This window comes from Equus quagga, chromosome 18 (assembly GCF_021613505.1).
Source record: "Equus quagga isolate Etosha38 chromosome 18, UCLA_HA_Equagga_1.0, whole genome shotgun sequence".
Taxonomy (NCBI): domain Eukaryota; kingdom Metazoa; phylum Chordata; class Mammalia; order Perissodactyla; family Equidae; genus Equus; species Equus quagga.
Window position 1 is genome coordinate 41857726 of NC_060284.1, and position 23117 is coordinate 41880842.

The 23117-nt window shown below is 39.0% G+C and overlaps 1 protein-coding gene across 2 annotated transcripts; it reads right to left on the reverse strand.

Annotated features, from left to right (window-relative positions):
- Positions 1 to 2290: 2290 nt before the first annotated feature.
- On the reverse strand, positions 2291 to 22692 carry KCNA3 (potassium voltage-gated channel subfamily A member 3). Of its 2 annotated transcripts, XM_046645092.1 has the most exons (3): positions 22611 to 22692; positions 19228 to 22573; positions 2291 to 7930 (listed from the first exon to the last, which is right to left on the reverse strand). In XM_046645092.1, the coding sequence occupies exon 2, from the start codon at positions 22529 to 22531 to the stop codon at positions 20798 to 20800; it is 1734 nt and encodes a 577-aa protein (XP_046501048.1). In that variant the 5' UTR covers positions 22532 to 22573; positions 22611 to 22692; the 3' UTR covers positions 2291 to 7930; positions 19228 to 20797. The 2 variants fall into 2 exon arrangements, with proteins under 2 accessions (XP_046501048.1, XP_046501047.1); XM_046645091.1 differs by having other exon boundaries at positions 19228 to 22655.
- Between the last annotated feature and the right edge of the window lie 425 nt (positions 22693 to 23117).

Below are 23117 nucleotides of genomic sequence, written 5' to 3' on the forward strand. Positions count from 1 at the left end.
AAATTGCATCCACATTATAAATGTCACTTCCCTCTCTTAATTGTTTCCGTCTCCATCACCACAAATCAAAAGACAGCACAAGCATTTTCCTCTGCAGAGTTCCTCAGCTTCTCTACAGAGATGAATGAAAACCAAAGACATAGGTGTATTTACCATCTTTTAGCCCAGCTTCCGGATTCCTATTAGGCCCTCTGACTCACTTCCATCATGCAGTATCTGATTGCTTTTAGATTCAGGTCACATGGAAATAACTGTTTGTTTTCATGGTGGCATAATGGGTATAAAATAAACTAGTAATACCTGGCATCTACTTCTCACTGCCATTGTAAATGTTAATGAGATAGTGCCTATGAGTCAACGTGTTCTTCGTCTTCATCTGAAAGCATTTATTATGCCGAATTGGACCAGAAATGGGTGAGGGACTGTGTCACACATGCTCATTTCCTCATCGATTGTGTGTTTTGAAATCAGATTTCTGGGTTATTTGTTTTGTTCCTTCACTTGTGGCTTCATTTCCAAAATAACGACTTCACTCACATTAAATTGTAAAAGACAGTATGGCCACCAGAGGTTTTAGTTCTTCATTTGGCTTTTTCTCCTCTACCATGACGCAAGTTATCAGGTATTATTTAGAGTGGACAAAAAAAGGATTTTTAAAAAACAAAATAATGTAACCCATTTTGGCTGTGATTAATGGATCTTATAAATAAATAAGTGGACCTAAGAGGGAGAAAGGCACAATATTGATAAGTGTTATAACAGAAAAGAAAGTACAGAAAAGAGAACTGAGGGTTAAGTGGGCCCTAACCCACAGGAGGTGTGCAGCAGTAATCATGCACAAATTTTTTTCTGTTGAAGTCCAACAGAAAAGTGGGAATTCTCGTGGATGGAGGCATGGTTCAAAGAGAATATCTTTAATCCCTTGGAAACAAGCTGCGTCTCTTAATTCACTCTGTAAATGTTTGCAAAAGACTTAAAGATTCAGTTCCTTAAAATGAAATCTTTACAAATTATGGCTCATGGAGTCCACCACCAAAGTTACATGACCCAAAAGCTTAAAAAGAGTTTATTTCTTACATTAGCTGGAGACTTAGAAGAATCTTTTGTTCTTTTCTCCAATAGCTAATTACTACATGTGTAGGGCAGCCTAAATCTGCACTTTTTTTTTTAAAACAAAGTAAAATTCCAGATGGAAACAAGAGGGCCTCTTGTTTGGTGCTGCAGCATTTGTTGACATTCCAAAAGCACAAACACATTTGAATAACTAGCTGCTATTAGAAAAAGGATCTAGGATCAACCCTGCTAAGCACAAAGTAAGAACAATGGGTATGTAAAGGCTGATTAGCAGAAATTATAGTCTGTCATGGTGCAAAAAATATTGGATGTATATGCAGGATATATATGGGAAAAAAGTTTTTATTTAACACTTGACTGTTCTAGATCTAAATAACGCGAATCCTGAATTACAAGCTTAGGAATATATATGCACATCACCCATTATAAGCTCTCTGAGAGCAGGGTCACCTTCATCTTCATATCCATTCATTGCACTTTGAATAGGGCAGTTCACACAGTTGATGGTCAGTACATATTGTTGAGTGAATTAATGTACATTTACCTTGCCACAATTTTCTCATATAACTGATGCAAAGTATGAAGGCACAGACTTATGACAAATAAATTTTTTTCTTCCTTAAGACTGTTCTGGGCCCTCAACAGTGTACGATAGGGAGCAACAGAACAAACCTAGGCAGTGTTTGCATCCAAAAGACTTTCTAAGTGTACTGCACAGAAGTCTTCACTATAGTCACATGGGAGGACACACAAGAGTTTGCAGAGCTGATCCAAAGGCAGCTGATGTTTAAGTTGTTGGCAACAGCCCAGTTTCTACTGTTTCCTCTTTGCAACAACAAAACAAGAAAAAAGAAAGAGAAAGAAAAGAGAGAAAGAGAGAGAGAGGGAGGGAGGGAGGGAGAGAGAGAGGGGGAAAGAAAGAAAAAGAAAGAAAGAAAAAGAAAGAAGGAAGGAAGGAAGGAAGGGAGCGAGGGAGGGAGGGAGGGAGGGAGGAAGGGAGGGAGGAAGGAAGGAAGGAAGGAAGGAAGGAAGGAGAAAGAAAGAAACAAGAAAGAAAAGAAAAGGAAAAAGAAAAGAATTTGGAACTCATTAATATGAGTAACAGGATTTTTTTTTTGTATTTTATTGAATTCTGCACATTTGCAATGAAAACACTTTAAATCCAAAGACAAATTTAAAAAATGGATGAAAATATCACATAATCAACTCACAGGTATTTACTGATATTTACTTAACAGAAGGCCCAAAATTATTATGACAAGAACATAAGAGAACATGGCATAAGAACTTATTTTAACTTTACATTGATATGTGATAAATTAACATAATTCAATGTCAAAAGAAGATGAATATAGAAAAAATATGTGTTTGATTTTACATTTTATTCAGAATTCCATTATTTGTTGTGTCATTATTTAAGAATGATTATTATTTCATTCCATATAAACTAATACTTGTTTGACTTATCTGATGAGGAGAACTAAATTTCAGGTTAGAAAATTTTAAATTCTGATATAATATAACATATGTTCCATTTAATTATTCACAATAACATTGCATTGCTAGTCAGTAAAAGTATAGAATGTATCACAGACTGTTGACTTACAAGGGAAGCAGTGACAGTGTCTCACTCTTCGCAAAAAGAATAAAAATGTAGTATTATGTCATGGATTAACACAAGAATCTTCTCCATATTCAAACTGAGAAGTCATCAGATTTTAATTTTACCTGGGAAATTACTTAAGTGTATTTTTAAATATGTGGATAAACTTTACCATATATTTGCACTATGGCTAAATGTTAACAGTACTGTTATCTAATACTTGATGACCAATTCTTTATGAATAGCTACAGGAAATAATGTTTTCTTAAAATTAAGACAGTGTTTCTACCCACTCTCCCTTCCCTGTCCTCTGCTAATCACAGAATACATATGACGAAAAACAATAGGCTGAAAAATGGTTACTATGGTGGGTCTGACAGTATGTTTTCTCTGAATCAGAATGTTTGCAGTTTCTTGGCTTGATTATTGCTTCTTTCAACTGTTCAGAAATCAGTCATTACAATGGATTTTTTAAAAAGGAAATTAGAAACATCAGTAAAGAAGGTAATTTTTCAGTCTGGCATTTTGACATCATATAGATTTAGGGTCTGTGGTCAGGGTGTATGGACTGAATATGTTTTAGATGGAAAATATTTGGCTGTCATCCTGTGGAAGGACTGGACTGTATTTTGGAAGTATCTAAAAAGGTCTGACAGTAACAGCAAAAATGCCTTGTAGCTAAAACCTGAAATTTCCCAATGTATCATTTAGAATTAGGTTTTACTCAAAGTTTTAAAGATAATGGCAGCGATAGGGAAAAAAAAAACATGAAGGAGGGAGAATAGTGTAAAGCAAATGAGATTTAGAGCCATTTGCTGGCCATATGATGTTGGGGAAGTCACCTGATCTTTCTAAACCTTAGTTGTTTACTCTCTAAACTGCATATAGTATTATTACCTCAAGTGGATATTTTAAAGATTAAATAAGATATGTGAATAATCTCTGCAAAGTATGAGATAATAAACAAATGTTAGACATTTCTATGAAAAACCTGAAGTGTTGTATTGGATATTCTGATATCGGCATAATTACTATCTATCTGTATAAGATTTCAAAGACGGATTCTTATTACATTTAGCATATTACATAGAAATACTACATACACTGTTTGCTTTCCCTTGTATTTATATGCAGAAACTTTTCAACAGAAATTATACCATTTTATGGGGTAATTCCAAAAATGGTCTATACAGTGCCCTTAAAATTGAAAAAAGAAAAAGAGAATATTCCTATTTGGTTTATAATCATACAATTTTATGGCATTTCGGAAAAACACTTTTGACAATTTTAAGTAAACTAAATACTTAACCTCCCCACCCCAAACCCAGCATTAAGAGACCACACCATGGAAACAATTTACCAGGAGAGATACTACTATGGTTTTAGTATCATCAGTTCACAAATTGTTGTAAGATACAATATTTACACAGTATGCTAGAATCACCATTTAGCAAATTTCATCAACTTTTAAAAAAATGGATAAAATTACTTCTCACAAAGATCACTAACACAAATACACAAGAGACTCAATTACACCTACAGTGAAAATTCACCTTCACAAAACCAAAATTATCAGATTAAATGTTTCCAGGAATTGCTCCACTAGTCAAAATATACATTTCCTATTATGATAGAGGCCTTTAAAAACTGCCCCCTTTTCTGAATGGAAGGATATAAGACTAAAACTCTTGATGAATAATCTCAGTATGACAAAATATTTCTGTATTATTCAAATGGACTGCTATCATTTTATCAATTTCCCTAGTGTCCATATTTTAGCATCTTTCTATCCTAAACTCTTTCTACCATAAAACCAGCAACCAGAATATACTCTTGTTTTTCAGTGGGTATAATTACCTATGTTGTGCCAAACCTATAACCCTTCTTTTTCCAACTGTCCACTAAAGCCAAACAGAAGTGTTTGGGTTATCCCTGAATTTTGTTTCTCACTCCTGAGCAAAATTAATTACAATACGGCTCTATCAGGTCTCTTTTGTGTTCACAAAAATTTACAAAACTTTGTGAATATTATTTTAATTATAGCCATTGCTTCTGGGACCAAAGGGGCATTAACCTTTTAATGTGACAAAAATGCACCTTACAATCAGCTACAGTTCACTGGCAAGCATATTATATTTAATTCTGATTTGCTAAGTGTTTATTAAACTACAAAAATTTAAATAGAGGTTCACTTGAACAGATATTTTATTTAGACAACTAACTCCACATTCAAAGATGAAATGATAAATCATGATGATTAAAGCATCGTCCAAATTAAAAGTAAGGTTTACATTTTTCACGTCTCGTTGAGGTTAATTAGCAACATTAGAAATATGAACATTGGGATTTGCAGTCTATTTAGTCACATGAGTAGGGACATGTGGCATCTAAGTGACTGGAGGGAAGCACTGAAAATGTTATAGAATTTTCAAAGATGTAAAGAAACATACAGATTACTAAATTTAAAGTCTTCACTGTACAGATAAAGAAACTGAGGCTCAGAGAGGTTAAAGGGACTTTCCTGGGGCACATGAGCGTTATTGGCACAGCCAGCACTAAAGCACAGACACCTGCTTAAGCTCTGCCAAACTGCTGCTTGTGCAAAAGGAATCAAGAGATCATAAGGCAAACACTCCTGTCCCTCGAACCTTTTCCCAGCTTCTCCTGCTCCTAGGATTATAATGTTGAGTGTGCAGTAAAGCTCTGGTACTGTTTTAGCATTTCATGTACAATTTCCAACCACCTTAAGATCTAATTTAATTTAACAAATAATGTCCCTTCCTTTCCAGCTATTTCATTAATCTGTTTCCACTCTGCAGAGTGAGTTTCCTACTTTTTCAGGATTCCACTATAGACCAGTGACAATTCTTAGAGGAGAAAAAAATCCTATTTCTTCTTCTCACGATCAATTTAAAGAATGATATATTTATGACACTTTCAAGGCTTAAATTTTATTTCAGTTTACTCTTTCCTTCAGAAATGCATAAGAAAATCTGAGTACTTAAGTATTCTTCAAAGCCTTTTCAAATGTGTATAATGAAGATCTGGGGTCTGGAAAGGGGCGGTGGAGATTATTTAACCCAGCACACCCATTTTGCAATTGAGGAAACTGAAGCCTAGCAATGGTAAGTGACTTATCTAGGGTCTCATGGATAGAAAGTGGGTAAGAATTCTGGTCTCCTGACATCTACACCAATACTATTTTACTACCTATTCAGTGAACCATATTGAATATGGCAGTTTACTTATCTGGTACTACTCTGTGCTTTTATTGCAAAAGTCCAGGTTTTGTCTTTATATGAGACTGTAGCCTGTAATAATAATGCAGATATGATATTAAATATACTATAATGCTTAAAGTGTCATTGGTGTTTTATAAAGGTAGTTCCTGTCTCTATTTTTGTAACACCTGCTGATCCTTACTGAAACATCTGAATGTCTAAGACCTCCTATGGGACAGTTAACTGGTTTGTTTCAACATCCCAACAGCTGATGTGAATTACTTGACTGCTGACCAGGCTGTGATCATCAGTTATGAGTATTAAGGTCGCTGGAATGGATGGACTATTCTCTGGGCCAGCGTCTGTACTACACAGGCTGACACAGAACAAAAAACAGTGGTCGCTATATTTTCACTTTAATCACAAATCATCCAGATTGGAGGTTCACATTGCTCAAATCTGAGATACTTGTCACTCTTTTACGTCACTTTCCTAGACTGATTTGGTCTCAAAGTTTTGACCACAGAGAAATTACCAGCAGGTTGTGCAAAATTCATAGTAGACATTGCCTCAAAGAAAGTTACCTGGATTGTATCTCTTATCCATCTGTTTTGTTCCTAGGTGGTATAAGATTGTTTCTGTTACTGATTCTTAGATATTAACAATGAAATTCTTCACCTGTATTTCCTTCTACAGGGCATCAAAAGTATCACAATCTTGGCTTTGCTACTGGAACATTTTGATAGTAATTGAAATCCTACAAGTGCTTTTATTATGACTTAGCATTGTTATGCATTTGACTAATAGGAGATTGGTTATTTATACATTTATTCAGGTATATTTTGAAAATAAAATATGGAAATGAAAAAGTCTTCTTTATAGTAAATGTTCACAGTTTGACTTTCCATAAGGCTTATTAAATAATATACAAATAGCTACCATTCTGCTGAAATGTCACAGTAAATACATTAATAATGGCACGGAAGTGAAACATCCCCAAATGGGAAACCGTCTTCATGACCTCCTAAATCTTGGTTCCAACTAAACCTTTCCTGTTTTTCAATTGAAAAAAGTTCCAATTCTAAAAGAATATAAAAATAGAAAATGAGTCAAGAAATCTTTTACAGAAACAATTTTGAAGAAAATTCTATTAATATTAGATGAAATATTATATATGTCTTTAAGAATGTGCTTTGTCTCGCCACACCAAACATTGCATGAAAACTAAACTGAATGAGTATATTATATTAAACTGCTGGAAAGTACAACTAATGTTAAAATTTTAGTTAAGATAGACAACTTAAACATATAATAAGTACTAATATATATTTTATAAGTTAAGCTCAGCTAAAACCTAGCTATAAGACTAATTTGCAAATCTATCATTTTGAATCAAAAAATAAAAGGATGTTTAAGCAAGCAAGGCACATTTCTTTTAGGCAAGTCTGTCTTTGATACCACTTATCTGAGCACAGTGTCGACTTCACTCATTTACATGGAAATGGGCTAATCTACATATGACAGCCTTTGGTACAAGACACACCTTCACAAATAAAGTTGCACATAACGCAGAACATAGAAGATAACATTAATGTATCTCATGATTAAACATAGTCCAGTAATTAGCTGAAAAAAGAAAATGGTAACAGTTGGCTTGTTGGAAACAAACATTTAGGTTTTCTTTATCAGCAGTACTGATTAGTTTTTGGATGATTAGATTTCATCAAAATGTCATAAGGTTGAAATGATACCTTAATATTTTTACCGTTCTCCTTTATCTCTTTATCAGTATCTTTTATATTGCACACAATTTGAAGAGAATCCTCCAGCTTCAGAGGTGTTTCCTTTATATAAAGCATTCGTTACAGACATGTTATTTAATGTCAACTGAAACAAAAATATGTGCTGGCAGACAGATCCCCGCCCATCAGCGATGCAACCAACACTGCGTTCTCGATCTAGGCAACTTAAAAAAGAGCATCCTACTGGTGGGTGCAGCTCTACAGTTCTTTACGTGGGGCTCTTCAGGCATCTGTTGGACAGAGTAAACACAATCATTCACTGTATATTTAGTTTTTAAAAAATTATAGACTTAAGTCAATATAAAATATTCCATTCATCATACTTTTCAAAACTTTGGGTATGTTTTTATTTACTGTTACCCTGAAAAGTTCAAGCAATTTAATTGTGTAAATGTATTAACTACATATTGAAGGCTTTTAAGTTAGAAAAAGTTTCAGAGTATGATGAAATTATGAACATTTTCTCCTTATTAATAATGACCTCCAAATGTAGTCCGAACCAACATGACTGCTATTTGAACATGGAAAGTTATCTTCATCTTTAGAACCATCTGAAAGTTTCGGAGTGCCTACTGGTCGTTTTTTTTTTTTTTTTTTTTGAGGAAGATTAGCCCTGAGCTAACATCTGCTGCCAATCCTCCTCTTTTTGCTGAGGAAGACTGGCCCTGAGGTAACATCCATGCCCATCTTCCTCTACTTTACATGTGGGATGCCTGCCACAGCATGGCTTCCCAAGCGATGCACAGGTCCACACCTGGGATCCCAACCGGGGAAGCCCAGGCCACGGAAGCTGAATGTGCAAACTTTAACCACTAAGCCACCAGGCCAGCCCCGTGCCTGCTGTTTTTAAGAAAAATATACATATTAATTTTCTCAATGTATTTCCAGGGCTTGGATTCTTTTCTGGCTGTACATCCCACTGTGGTAATCTAAGATGAGAACTCTTTTGTAGTGAAGAGAAATCCCATGCTCAGATAAGTGTTATGAAGAGGAAACAAAAAAAAAAAAAAAAAAAAAGGAGAGAGACAGAAACAGTCTCAAAATGAGACTGTGAAAACCATTCTCTAGGTGCTATGGATGTCATGCCCACAGTTTACCTTGTCATTACAAATAACTTTCAAATTTACTGATCCTCTAAAATATGAACTCTCCACAGTTATGTACCAACAATAACTACTTGACCAGGGTCTGTGAAGAACTAACAAATAAAAGTTCAAGGTTTGGTGCTCTCCTCTCCCAATTACAAAACAAATTATTTAGAAATGCTGACAGTAAGGTGTTTCTTAAAAAAACGCATAAGGCCGTAAGATTGTCTTGTTTACTGCGACATCCAGAATCTAGAATGGTGTCTGGCACATAGTTGACACTTTATATGTTGAATGAATGAATAAATTCCTATCACCTTGCACAGTGTGTGACACATAGGAGGTGCTCAGTAATTATATGTTGAATGAATAAATGGACATGTAAAAATTAGATTTATGTACTCTAGAGATTTACTAAGTGTGTAAGATAAAGGATACTTGCAAACAAAGAAAGTGCTAAACCCAGCTCCAGGTTTCAATATGTGAATATTATCCATCATAATACCCAGAGAAGACTGTTTCTCATATATACTCGTGGTTTGGGTAGGTGTCTCAAAACCAGTGGTAAATGCCTAATGATGGGGATCTGGAATTTGAGTGTACTTTTTATGGAAGAATCATTCACTCACCAAACTACATGTTGTATGCTTACAGTATGCTGGACAATCATCTAGTGAAAAGTTTTCCTGATTGTCCTGGATTATACTTGATCATCTTTCATGAAAGTTATAACTTCTTCTTAACACTAATCTTTGATCAATAAAGCAAAAGTATATTCCTTTTTTTTTTTTTTTTTTTGGTGAGGAAGATTGTCCCTGAGCTAACATCTGTGCCAATCCTCCTCTATTTTGTATGTGGGATGCCACCACAGTGTGGCTTGATGAGTGGTGTGTAGGTCTGTACCTGAGGTTGGAACCTGCGAATCCTGGTGCTAAAGCTGGACGCCCAGCTTAACCACTACACCACCGGGCTGGCCCCAAGAGCATATTCTTGCATCACAGTATGCTTAATTTTCATTATGAGAGTTTGCAAATGACAGTGATCTAACAGCTATTAATGGCTACTAATTACAAGAAAATTACAAGTAATATGAATGATCTGGCATCCATTTTACTTCCTAAGAGCCTAGCTTCTGCCAAGTGCTACTGTAGCTTTGGTTATTTTGAGATGGTTCTATTAAGCTACTCTTGTCTTGCTACTCTTACATCATTTTTATATAAGCAGCTGCGCGTTTTTTTAACGTCATGTGTCAATACTTGCCTCAAGGCTCTTGGGGCTATTAAATAAGTATGGTTTAGTGGCATCCTAACAGACGATAGGTGTGGAGTGAGTTGCAATTTAACAGAAACAAAAAATAAAAGTGATCTTTGGATAGTAATCATAATGTCTATATTAGTGGCTAAGAAATGGGTTGAAGGGCTTAGAAAAAATGGACATTGATTTAAGTATCAAAATCAACTCCACAAAAAGAGAGAAAGGAAGTATAATAGAAAATGGTGACATATAATTGAAGATATTTGACCAAATAAATAACATATAAAGCAAGAAAAGAAGCTAAGAACAGTAAAATTTCTATGATTATCAAGTTTAATACCTCCACCAAGGCTTAAATGAAAGAGGTACAGAAACTCTGCTTACTTAATTGTTAGCCTCACTAATTTGTATTTGATCAGGAAAGAGTTAAAATCATTCTATAACATGCAGTTTTCTGGGAACTTTGTTTTCACAGGTCTGTATTTTGACATCTATTAAATAACTTACAGTTGGCTACACACCAACAAGTTATGCAAATTCTACCAATCTAAATGGCAATGAATTAGCTCCAAGGACTGAAAAATTTCTTGCTCACTTATGTATAATTCTCTGATTGTCCTCTTGGAAATTATGTACTCTTGGCAAGCAAAAAAAGTTTAAACTCATTCAGTAATTAAAGTTGGTAATGTGCTAAGATGTGAGGTTTGTCAAAAATCTGGAAGGTCATGGAAAATGAGCTGTGAGGTAAATCACTACTACTCTGAGAAGTATTTAGGTCTACTAGCAATAAATATCCTCAGCTCACACACTTGCCTAGTAAAATAAATTGATCTTTTGAAACCACTTAAAATGTTTGCAGGTAAAAGATTTATAGAATATAGGTATAAAGCAATTCGAACAGAGTTCTTACTTGGAGAAATTATTTCTATTGTGGTTTCCAGTCACCCACTCCATTTTGAAATATGACATGTAGTCACTCTTGTTTAACATGATTTTATTATAATTTCTTATCGAAGTAATGCATTAGTGAATATTTGATATTCTTTGTCCTGTAGTCATACATGAGGTAAATATAAAATATAATGGCATGTGAGGCTACTTCTTAAATATCTAATACCTTGGCTATTCCAGGTTAAATAGAATATCCAGTAAAACCCATACTGAGTTAAATAATAAAAATAAACAAGCTTACAATTCCTCACCCAGAAAAAAAAACATGAAAAATTGAGAAACAAAAAGTGATCATTTTAATTCTCTTTGTGTGTCATTTCTTTAAAAAATCCTAACAATGTGTCCTCAGAAGAGAAATAATCTCTGTCCTATGTGGACTTAACTGTGTGAAGTGACCAGGTGAAAAGAGTTTCTAACTTGTGCTAGTCCACATACGTAACCTCAAGCACACATGTTAGTTTTCTTTAATTTAGTGATATATTTGGTAAGGGAATTGTGCTAGTTGGATGTGCAGAAGCAACAGCCAGGTCAATCTCTGCTCTGGTTTCCCTGAGAAATCCAGGGAAAGGAGAAAATTCAGACGGGGTGTGGAGAAAGTTCTTCTCTATTCATATAAGGAGAATCCCCATTTCCTACTGCAGAAGAAAGTGCATCTGCTACAATATTACCTAAAATCGTGACAATATCTGCAGTACTCATTGACATCAATGCTCTAATTAGTTTCAGTAACTCCATACTACGTATGTTGGTTTCTCAAAGCTACCAGGAACTTCCCAATATCAATATATGCTACAGGTGACTCTCACCTATTTTATTTAGAAGTGGGCTAAGTTTGATTATTATAAAGCCACTCTAGGAATCTGCTCTTATTTCTCATGGATTCAATATCCCCATCTTCTTTCATACATGAAAAAATCACTTTAAAAAATAGCTGAGTTTTTTATCCTACCATGTAACTTGACAATTACATTAAGAATTAGGTCATTTTGTAAAAGAAATGATTTTATCCAGTAAGGCCATAACTACAGTAGTGTAATTCTTTATGATGATTCATTGATGAAAGGTCTAAGGCCGTATTCAGTCAGCTTTCACAGTAATGACCCCATGGACATCTAAGGACTCACCATTAGCTGAAAGCAAGACTGAACTTACAGGGAAGTTTCTTATCACACGCGCTAGAGAGGTAAGTTCCCAGAGACAACACTTGTGTTCTTATTTTTGCTGTACTACTTAAACCAATCAGTCAACAAGCATATATTGAGTATCATTTATAAACAGCATTCTATTAGCTATTAGGTAAAAACACGGTTTCTGTGAAGCATTCTAATTTCCGGGTACCCTTGGTAATTAGGAGTGATATCTCATATAATGTTATATTTAAATTATTTAAATTAAGGAATTCCATCCCCTTCATTGGGCAGTACTTCATGTGGAAAACCTGCTGCAGCATGTTTTACCAAATGGAAGCCTCCTCCAGTGAACCAATTACAAGGAATTTTATTCAAAAGAGCACGGGGTGGGGAGTGTAAGCCTCTCAATGACAAAATGAAGCATAAATACACAACATGAAAATTTTGCTTATGGTTTAAAAACACTCAAATTGGAATGCTATTTCCTTCCTCTCATTCCTTCCTTGAATAAATACTTATTAAGCACCAACTTTATTCCAGGTCTTAGGGGATACAGTACCAATGAACAGAAAAATCCTGTTCTTATGGAAGGCAAGGGAAGACAGACAATAAACAAAGTAAAATATCTAATATGTTAAAGGAGAAAATAAAGCAGAGAAAGACTATAGAGAGTGCTGTGGGGCTTGCAATTTTAAATAGAGTGGCCAGGGAAGGCTTCACTGAGACGGTGACACCCAAGGAGGTGATGGAGTGAGCCACACAGATATCAGACGTTAGTGCATTCCAGGAAGGGGAACAGCAAGTACAAAGACCTGAGGTGAGGCATGCTTGGTGTGCCTGAGGAAGAGCAAGGAGGCCAGCACAGCTGTTCTGCAAGGTCAAGTGGGAGAGGAGTCAGAAGTGAGTCAGAAGGGTAAGGGGGCCTAGATTAGGCAGAGCTTTGCAGGCCACTGTAAGGGCTTTAGTTTGTACTCTGTGAAGTAGGGAGCCAAATGGGAGTTTTGCCACCAAGAAGTGACATGATCTGACAAGTATTTTAAAAGGATCACTCTGGTTGCTATGTTGAGAATAGACCCAGGAGGAAAAAGGATGGAAGCTGGGGGCCCAGTCAGGAGAGTCCTATAAAAATCCAGGTGGGAGATAATGACAGCTTAGATCAGGTGGTAGCAGAAGTGGTAAGACTCTGGAAACATTTTAAAAGTGGAGCCAGCAGGATTTGCCAATAGACTGGAGAAGGGGATTGAGAGAAAAAGAAGAGTCAAAAGTAATTCCAAGGATTTTAGCTTGAGCAACTGGAAAATTGAAGTTGCCAGTAATCGAGATGGGGAAGAGGGCAGGAGGCATAGGTTTGACGGCAGGGGATAGAGGAGGAGGGGGAAGCTCAGTTTTGGATATATTAAGTTTGAGATATCCATTAGATACCCAAGGGGAGATGTCAAGAAAACAGTTGGAAATTCAATCTGAAGTTCAAGTGGGAGATATAAATTTACATATAGATAGTCTAAAGCTGTGAGAATAAGACTGAATGCACAAAGAGATCTAAGGACTAGCCATGGCCCACGTGACCCTCCAACATTAAGAGCCAGGAGAGATAAGAAAGAACGAGTAAAAGGGATGGAAAAGGAGAGGCCAGAGAGGTAGGAAGAAAATCCAGAGTATGGTATCCTGGAAGTCAAATTAAGAAATTTTTCTCAGGAGGGGGAAGTATTCCACAGTGCCAAATGTTTCAGATGGATCCAATGAAATGAGTACTGAGAAACGGCCAAATGGCCACTGGGCTTAGCCATAGGAGGTCACCAGTGACCTTGAAAAGTATACTTTTGGTGAAGTGGTAGAGGTGAAAGCCTGTTTGGAACAGATTTGGGAACGAATGGGAAGGGATTCAATGGTGAACCAAGAGAGATACAGTCCCTACTCTTACAGAAGAAACAGACGTTAATCATATATTACAGCTATGTCAAGATCACATCTATATTCAATTCATTCTAAGACATACTTTCTTAGATTTGAGCATCCATGAAATTGTGATGTACCTTAAAATCACTGGTACCTTCCCTTATAATTGGCAGTTTTTGGTTTTTTTAATGGCACATAAAATAATGGTGGTTCTTATAATCAAAGGCACCTTAAATTTGATGAAATATACCACAATAGGGGAACTGATAAAGCCAGAGTCATGAGAGATATCCTGAAGGAAGTATTAGAATAAAAATAGAGGTTAATGAGGTGAGGAGAGGAGGAGACAGCTGCCAGTGGGAACATTTGCAAAGATCCCCATAGCTTAAGTGGAAAGGGAGGTTATCCTGTAACTGGAAGATCAGGGTTTCTGGAGCATGAGATGATGGGAGGAGCACAGGTATAGGATACGTCTGGATATGAGGGCTGAGACAGATCATGTGGGTCCATGAAGGCTGTGTTAAGCCTTTGGGTCTCTATCCTAAGAACAAAGAAAAGACCCTGAAAGAATTTTAAGCAGAGGCAGGTGATATAATCAGAGTTGAGTCTCAAAAAGAGCATTCTGGCTACGAGGTGGAGAATGGGTCAGACTGGCCACAGGAAATGTGGGAAGGCCAGTGAAGAGACCTTCAAACTTATCCAGGATAGAGATGATGGTAGTGTGGATTAAAGTGGTGCTGGCAGCAACGTAGAAGTATGGATTCGTTTTAGAGATATTTAGGAGGTGAAATGACAAAACTCAGTGACAGACTGAATGTATTTACTACTTTTATGAATCTATTATTACATTAGTAAATACTGCCTTTTAAGCAAGGCTATAAAAAATAAAAATAATTTGTAAATTTATGATGCATATATGAAGGCAACCAATATTTTGAAAATTCACTTATTTTCAGAAAAAGAATTAGACTGTTTAGATCTACAGATAGAAAGTAACTATATCTTAGGATAGGGAATAACTTATGAACAGATGAAGTGTGTGTGTGTGTGTGTGTGTGTGTAATAAATTGCCTCCAATGGCTTCTCTTCCAAACTAAATCGTATATTTTAACTGAAGGAACATGCATAAATGTATAAAAATAAGAACCTTAAGGTTCAGAGAGAATTTCCATAAAGAACAGGAGTTTAAAATAAAGTTAATGAAAACAAGTGAAATAGCAGCACTGATTGACACATAACACATGGGTGCAATGCCAACTTTCATTCTAAAAAGTTGGTGGGGATCTCAATGGAGATTCCCAAGAGCCTTTGTGCTCTGATGGGAGGGTGAGAGTGGGGTTGGGATTCACACCTGAGCACCACGCTGGGGAGTATGATCTCTGTACCTGCAAAGTCAGAGCCCTGTATGCACAGACTTATTCATAACATTCATCAGATGTGATGAAACATCATTTTTTGTTCATTTAAGTGCTATCTTACTAACAACCATAATCCAAGGATTTACTTTTCAGGCCAGAGTTCCTATTCTGCACTATTTAGGTTGCAACAGTAATAAAATGGCTCCCAAGAAAACGATGGAGCCTCTTTTCTAGATCTCTTCTTTAATGCATTTTATGGTTAATGGTGCAAAATGGCGAAATGTAAGGAAAAACACATCCAGTACAAAAAAAGAAAAAAAAAGAGAAAAACCTTGAAAATGTTTCTTTGTAAAATGCTTTTTCTGTACAATTTCAAAGACAAAATTAGTTTATAGCATCACCGAAAACAAAGACAAACATCTGCAAACTCTCTAACCTGTCTGAATCATTTAAATTAAATTTTCTGGGTGAACATGAGCATATAAAGAATACTATTATCATATACTCTATAGCAATGGCCATTTTCTGGCAGGAGGTTAGGAGCTGAGTCACAACAGTAAGGTTTGGGCTCTGCATGGCTTTCCCTCCCTTCTTCCTGACTCCTCTGATTTGCTCTCTTGCAAAGGTTATAAAAAACAAATGATTTCATTAGTATATATAAAATTGCCAAGCAAAATAAAGGAAATTAGTAGTACAAAAGCAACAGTTTTATCTCCCTTAGTTTAAAAGACCAAATACAAAACAGAAAAAACCCCACCCTAAAATGCCATTCCTAAATATCCTCTTCCCCATTCTTATGCTCCTCCCCCCTATCTCACAGTGTTTCCGTAAGTCTTCAGACTGTGGGGCACGTGTGCTTGTTTGCATTTCTTAGTGGGAGGGGTTATCACTTCTATTCACAGCTGAGAGGTGGGAAAGACTTGGAACTGCTGTAGAAAATGTTGAAATTTTAAACGTATAGAAGACAGTAAATTATAGTTATGGTTCTCAAAGGAATAGACTATATTGGTATATATGGAATTTATACGATCGGTAAAGCAATTACTTGCGTATGTTATATGCCAAAGAATAACAAGTTTTATGTAGACAAACCATAACTTTAAATTTCTTCATACTGTGCATTTAAAATTTCAATCCTGAAATTTTATTTCAAAGTTTAGAAATAACTGATATAACACTTCCTCTTATGTGTAGATGTTTGTGATTATGTCACCATAGTTGGTGGGTATTTAAATTTGGTATAGTATCAGGTTAAAACACCGTAAAAGAGATAACATAATAACAATGTTATGATTTTTAGCTCTGGATTCACCAGCTGTAGGGTATGGATATCTTCGCCAGGGTGTTGATGGATGTGTGCGGATCCAGTCACACCTCCTCCCAGGAATCTTTTGTACACACAGACATATGCACACCTTCCAACATCCAAGACGTGCAATTGAGCTCAACAGTGGAGTCTCTGGTTGGCAAAGCTAACTGGCATGTGTAAACTTAGACTCACTGCATTTTGCTCTAAGCCCAAATCACTATCCATTTTCATTTTCTAAATGATTTAGGATCTTAGAGAGGGGGCTACAGCTATCATAGGGGATGAAATTATATTCTAATGTTTTTTTGAGCACAGCTGCTCTTAAAGATCCATGAAGTGGCTGGGTAAGGCAATAATGTTACAAATTTCAATGCAGTGGCAATCTCCTTTTGCTTTCAATCCTTTTGTTTTAAGTAATTTCTCCCTTCTTAATAAAGGAGAATCCAATATTTACACTGCTTTCTGGCATGGTTCTTCAGGAACCTAAGCAAAGCATAAGGAGATGGAAAAATAACAATTTGCTTAATACTATCACCTGTTGTAGACTGAAACACATGAAAATAGGAAATTAATCTTAAAACTGAAAAATATTCATTGTCCTACCAGGGATCATTACTACGACTGCTTATTCTTTCTGAGTGTAATATTAAATCTAGATAAATCAATCATATAAGAAAATAATCTTTTATTACTAGAAAAGTCAATCTCTTCATCCAATTTAAATATCTTATATTTGATCCCTATGGTTAAAAAGATCTGATGATTAGAAAAGAGTTAATTTTCAGTATACTGCATGAAATAGGTTTCCAGAGATACGTCTCTTATAGGAAATCATTAATTAGTAACATGGCCTGAAGTCAAACCTAAAAGCATAAGAAATTTATTTTCTCAGTCGCTTTCAAGTCACCCAACAAAAGGAAAATGGCTTTTGGGGCCAGAATGACCTGGCTTTAAATCGTAGCTGGTCTCTTGCTAGCAGTGAAGTCTTAGGGAAATCACTTAACCATCTATTTTTTGCCCTCCTAAGACAGGGTTAATACCACTTACAGAGTTGAGAAGTGTCCAAGACATGGTCAACCTTTAATAAGTGGTAATTATTATTGTTATATAGAAAGTAAATAGGAAGACACTGATTATTTATGTATTTCATATTATTCACAAAGCTTGGTATTAATTATACAATGTTGGTGAGTAATGATCACAATAACGTACTCTCAGCAAATAATGTAATAATGTAATCTCTGCTGCATATCACGCATTATTTTTTCTAAGTGTTACACCTGTATTAACATTTACTATTCACAACAACCTCATGAGGTACTATTTATTATCATCAATAAGGAAACTTAGGTCCAGAGAGGTTAAGTAATTTGCTCAATGTCATACAGTGGAGTCAGGATTCAAAACCTGGCAATATGACTACCGAACTTAGGCTTCAAACCACTTCATTAAAAGCCTGAATATAACATTCATGTAAGATAATAGCCATTCACTCATCAAATATGTATTGAATACATCAAGGTGCTACGTTCTCTGTGGGGCACTAGTAGCCAAAGCTTGTCAAGACACAGAACCTATAACCTCTAAGGGGCTTACAATATGGCGACCAGAAGCAATGTACTACCTCGAAGTTATAACTCAAAAGCCATATTCCTCTGAATTAAAAAAATAAAGGTCTCCTTCATATAATTGTTATTTAATTCCAAAAAATTCCATACAATTCCAAAAATTATGCCACAACCATAGTAATTTACTAATAGAACTACTCAGGGTTTCTACATCTTCTGAATAAATATGAATAAAATTTTCACTGTGATTTGTTCATCTTTATGTTCTTTTAAGAACAAAAACAAAAATTATTCTTAATCTTATTACTACAGTGTGTCTAACATATTACCTCCAAAATGGGTCATAAAAAGAATTTATGGTCATTAAGAACACCACAAATTTGGTCGAAAGGTAGATCAATGTTACAAGTAACTCAAACAAGTAGCCAAGGAAACTAGATAAAGGAGTCTGATTTTGACCCACATAGAGATAAAAACAACGACCCTATGACCAGATAGAGTTCCTGCCTCTTTTTTTGTCTTTCTCTTCCTCTTCCCCTCTTATAGTCTTATTGTAAGACATTAATTTTCACTGTCTCAAATGCACAAATAATAAAGTAAGTAGGCTTCTGACTACCTGAAAATATTTTATGAACTTTAAAAATAGATTACTCTCATTTTTAAGGGGAAACCGGTTCTTTCGAAGCCAAGTGGGTTAGTAAACAGAATGGAATCATTTTCAGCTCAGTATGGGTGAAAGTTATTCTGAAGAGCAATGACTTTTTTCCCCATCCTTTTGCAATAAGCAACGGAAACCAAACGACAATTAGCAACATGGAAATCAAATGGAAAAGGTATTGTAAATGATCTTTAAAAGGCACTTGCACATAATTAATATAAAACTATTGGTTTTGCAAGTATCGCCAATCTAGACAGGAAGAGCATTTCCCTGGTTCCCTGGACAAAAAGGAGTGCTCTCAGCGCACAGAGTGCTCACCTGATTCTGTTTGTCTTCTGGCAACCCCTGGCATATGGCTGAAACTTGCAGGAATTTCCCCAAGATTTGGTTACTTCCCGTCCCTCCTTTGAATTGATTGTCTGCAATTCCCTCAGTTAAAAATATGCATCCTTTATATTTTTAAAGTTTACTTTGTTTTTCAAGTGCTGTGATGGTAACAGTGCTGTTGTGGGATCTGGATTTTATTTTAAAGAGGAAGTCTGAAGGTCCCTTGCAGTAAAGTTTCAGGTGCACTGATTGAATCTTTCATTTGCTTATGTACAGAACACTTTTAAATTTGCTTTTAAATTTCATTTGTTGGCTTGAAACTTCTTGGAGAAAGGAAACAGTAGAGAAGCATCTTTTAAAATTATTGCCTAATTACTGGCATTTAATTCAAATCATTCCTTATTGTGGTGCACATCTAACCATTCCAAAGACGATATTTTCATTCTGGATTCAGTCATTATAGAATGATATCAGTGATTTTTTTTGTAGTAAAAAAATAGGCATTTTGTGATTCATATCACCACCTCAGATTCTCAGACTTTATTCAAACAGTGATTTTCCTTATGAAATCATGTAACTAGAAAACATCTGGAAAGATTACTGTGAAAAAGGCAGGGGCTAGGGGGCGGGGCTAGAGAGCAAGAGATGCCATGACAACCTTTTTCGGGTTTCCCAGGAAACATGGGTTGCTATGGGAACTGCATCAGTCAGGTCCGAATTAGTAACTTCCGCTGGAAGGAGTGTCTGCCACTTTAATCTTCTTGTGATACTGCAGAAGCTTATCTCTCAGATGCATTAGGAAATTTTGTTTCTCTCAGCAGCACTGAAAACATCTGTTTCTAGACTTTGATAGATGTCGGCTGGAACACACACACAACTTCACAGGAAATCTGTTAGTCTAATACTTCCAAATGCTTAACAAGCCCCAAAGAGTTAAACTATATTAGATCAGGACATCTCAGGCATTCCCCTTTGTTCAAAGTTGTAGAGAAGTGTAAATTCCAGGAGGGGAGTTTCCAATAGAAATTCTAGTCAAAACCAAATGAACTTATGGTGGGTTTACAAGTCATTAGACTTTCCATCCACATATCCACAGCACAGGCAATTGAACTAAAGATTCAATAATGCTGACGGGTCCATCAAACTGAAGCACCGTTTAAATATGTGCCTGCTTTACTTAGTAAAGCAACAAATAATTCTGAGGTTAAACAGTTACTCTAACCGTTCTCTAGTTTCATTTCCTCCCAGGATGTACAGTTTTTATTTTTTTAAACAGGATTTGTACTAGAAATCAAGTTTAAAGTAAGTCTGTTGCTTGCAATATTAAGAGAGAGAGGGAGAGGGGAAAAAAAAAGGAGAGCTGAGAGAATGCAGCCCACTTGCAAAACAGACACCTGTTTCAGTATGAAGCAGTAGGGTGAGGGAGAATGAAGTGTGCTTTCCACTTCTTCATGTCCTTTCCTTGATGAATGGCCTGGAAATGTATAAAACAAGGGCATACACAGACCAAGGGGGCACGTTCCACATAATACTGAGCACAGCATGTCACTTGGATCATAGATTAAACATCGGTAAATATCTTTTTGATGTTGACACAGGAGTTGGGATTATTGTTCGTCGTGCAGGTGGCAGTGGAATTGCCCGTTTTGAAGGGGGTCTGGGGGAAAGCGCTATGGTTCATACCCCCCTCTTCGATCACCATATACTCCGACTTACTCAGAGTCGAGTTACTCCTTGCTTTTCGGAGCTCCTCGGCAGAAGGGGAGAGGTGCTGGCAACTTCCCACGTGCATGTACTGGGCTTGCTCTTCCCCTTCGGTCTCCCGGTGGTAGAAGTAATTGAAGTTGGAAACAATCACAGGGACGGGCAAAGCAATGGTCAGGACACCAGCGATGGCGCAGAGTGACCCCACAATCTTACCCCCTATGGTCACTGGGTGCATATCACCGTAACCTACTGTTGTCATGGTTACCACTGCCCACCAGAAGGCATCCGGGATACTGCTAAAACCTGAAGTGGGGTCGTCTGCCTCGGCAAAGTAGACGGCGCTGGAGAAAAGGATGACCCCAATAAAGAGGAAGAAGATGAGCAACCCCAACTCCCGCATGGAAGCCTTCAGCGTCTGCCCCAGGATCTGCAGCCCCTTGGAGTGGCGAGAGAGCTTGAAGATGCGGAAGACCCTCACCAGGCGGATGACCCTCAAGATGGCCAGGGACATGGCTTGCTGTCCATTGCCCTGTCGCTCAGCCAGCTCAGTGCCCAGAGTGATGAAATAAGGGATGATGGCCACGATGTCTATCAGGTTCATGATATTTCGGGAGAAGGTGGCTTTGCTGGGGCAGGCGAAGAACCGCACCAGCAGCTCAAAGGAGAACCAGATGATGCACAGGGTCTCCACCACGAAGAAGGGGTCCGAAAAGCTGGAGGCTCCAGCGGGGGCTGCCGACGTGCTGTTGCCGGCCGCCTCGGACAGCTCCTGCGACGGCGAGGAGGGGTAGTCCTTCTCGTCGCGGAACTCGGGCAGCGTCTCCAGGCAGAAGATAACGATGGAGATGAGGATGACGAGCACGGACACGATGGCGATGCCCCGGGCCGGCCCCGAGCTCTCCGGGTACTCGAAGAGCAGCCACACCTGGCGCTGGAAGTCGCGGCGGGGCAGGGGCCGCTCCTCCTCCCGCAGGAAGCCCTCATCCTCGCGGAACTTCTCCATGGCCTCCTCGCCCAGCTGGTAGAAGCGGATCTCCTCGGAGAAGATGTCGATGGGCACGTTGACCGGCCGGCGGATGCGGCCCCCGGACTGGTAGTAGTAGAGGATGGCGTCGAAGCTGGGCCGGTTGCGGTCGAAGAAGTACTCGTTGCGGAGCGGGTCGAAGTACCGCATGCGCCGCTTGGGGTCGCCCAGCAGCGTCTCCGGGAACTGGCAGAGGGTCTTGAGCTGCGTCTCGAAGCGCAGCCCCGAGATGTTGATCACCACGCGCTCCCCGCAGCAGTCCTGCTCCCCGGCGGCCGGCAGCGCGGGCGGCAGCGGCTCGTAGCGGTCGCAGCCGCCACCGCCGCCACAGCCGCCCTGAGGCGGGCCCCCGCCGCCGTCGGCAGCCTCGGGCTCCAGCAGGTGGTCCCCGGGCACCACCGTCATGTCGCGCGGCAGCTCGGGGCCTGCGGCGGGCTCGGCGTAGCCGGGGTTCACCAGCGTGTGGGCGCCGCAGCCGCCGCTCGCTGGGGGCTGCGCAGGGTGGGCGCGGTGGCGGGCGGAGGGCGGCGGCGGCGAGCGCAGGAGGCTGAGGTGCTCGTCCATGCGGCGGGGAAGAGGCGGCGGCGCGGGGCCGTGGAGCTCCGCCTGGCGCTCCCGCCCCTCGCCGCCTCCGCCCGCGAGCCGGGCCCGCCGCCTGTTGCTGTCGCTGCCACCGCCGCGAGGATCCGTCTGGGTCTGGCGCGGTCCGCGCGGCTCCTCACCAGAGGCGCCTCCTCCGCCTCCTCCGCCCCCGCAGCCGCAGGGCGCGCGCCCGCCCCTCCGCGTCCCCTCAGCTTTTTCCCGCCCACCGCGCGGCCGCGCGCCCGCTCCCCCCGGGAGCCGCCCAGCCCTACCCCTGGCCGCCGCCCTCGTCGCCCCTCTGGGTCACGCGAGCGCCCTGGTTTTCCGTCTCGGCGGCCTTCGGGGACTCGGCAGGCTGCTGGTCAGCGCCCCCCGCCCCCCGGCCCGCGAGGCGGCGGCCCAGTCGCCGGGCTGCCCGGCCGGCCCTGGGCCACACCGCGGCCCGCGCGCCCCGCGCCCTCGCCAGGCGCCCCCACCTGGGTCCGCCCGCGGCGCCGAGGCGGCAGGGGGGCAGGCAGCGGGGAGGGTGCGTGCGGCTGTGCTGCGGGCCCAGAGGGCTGCCTGGGCA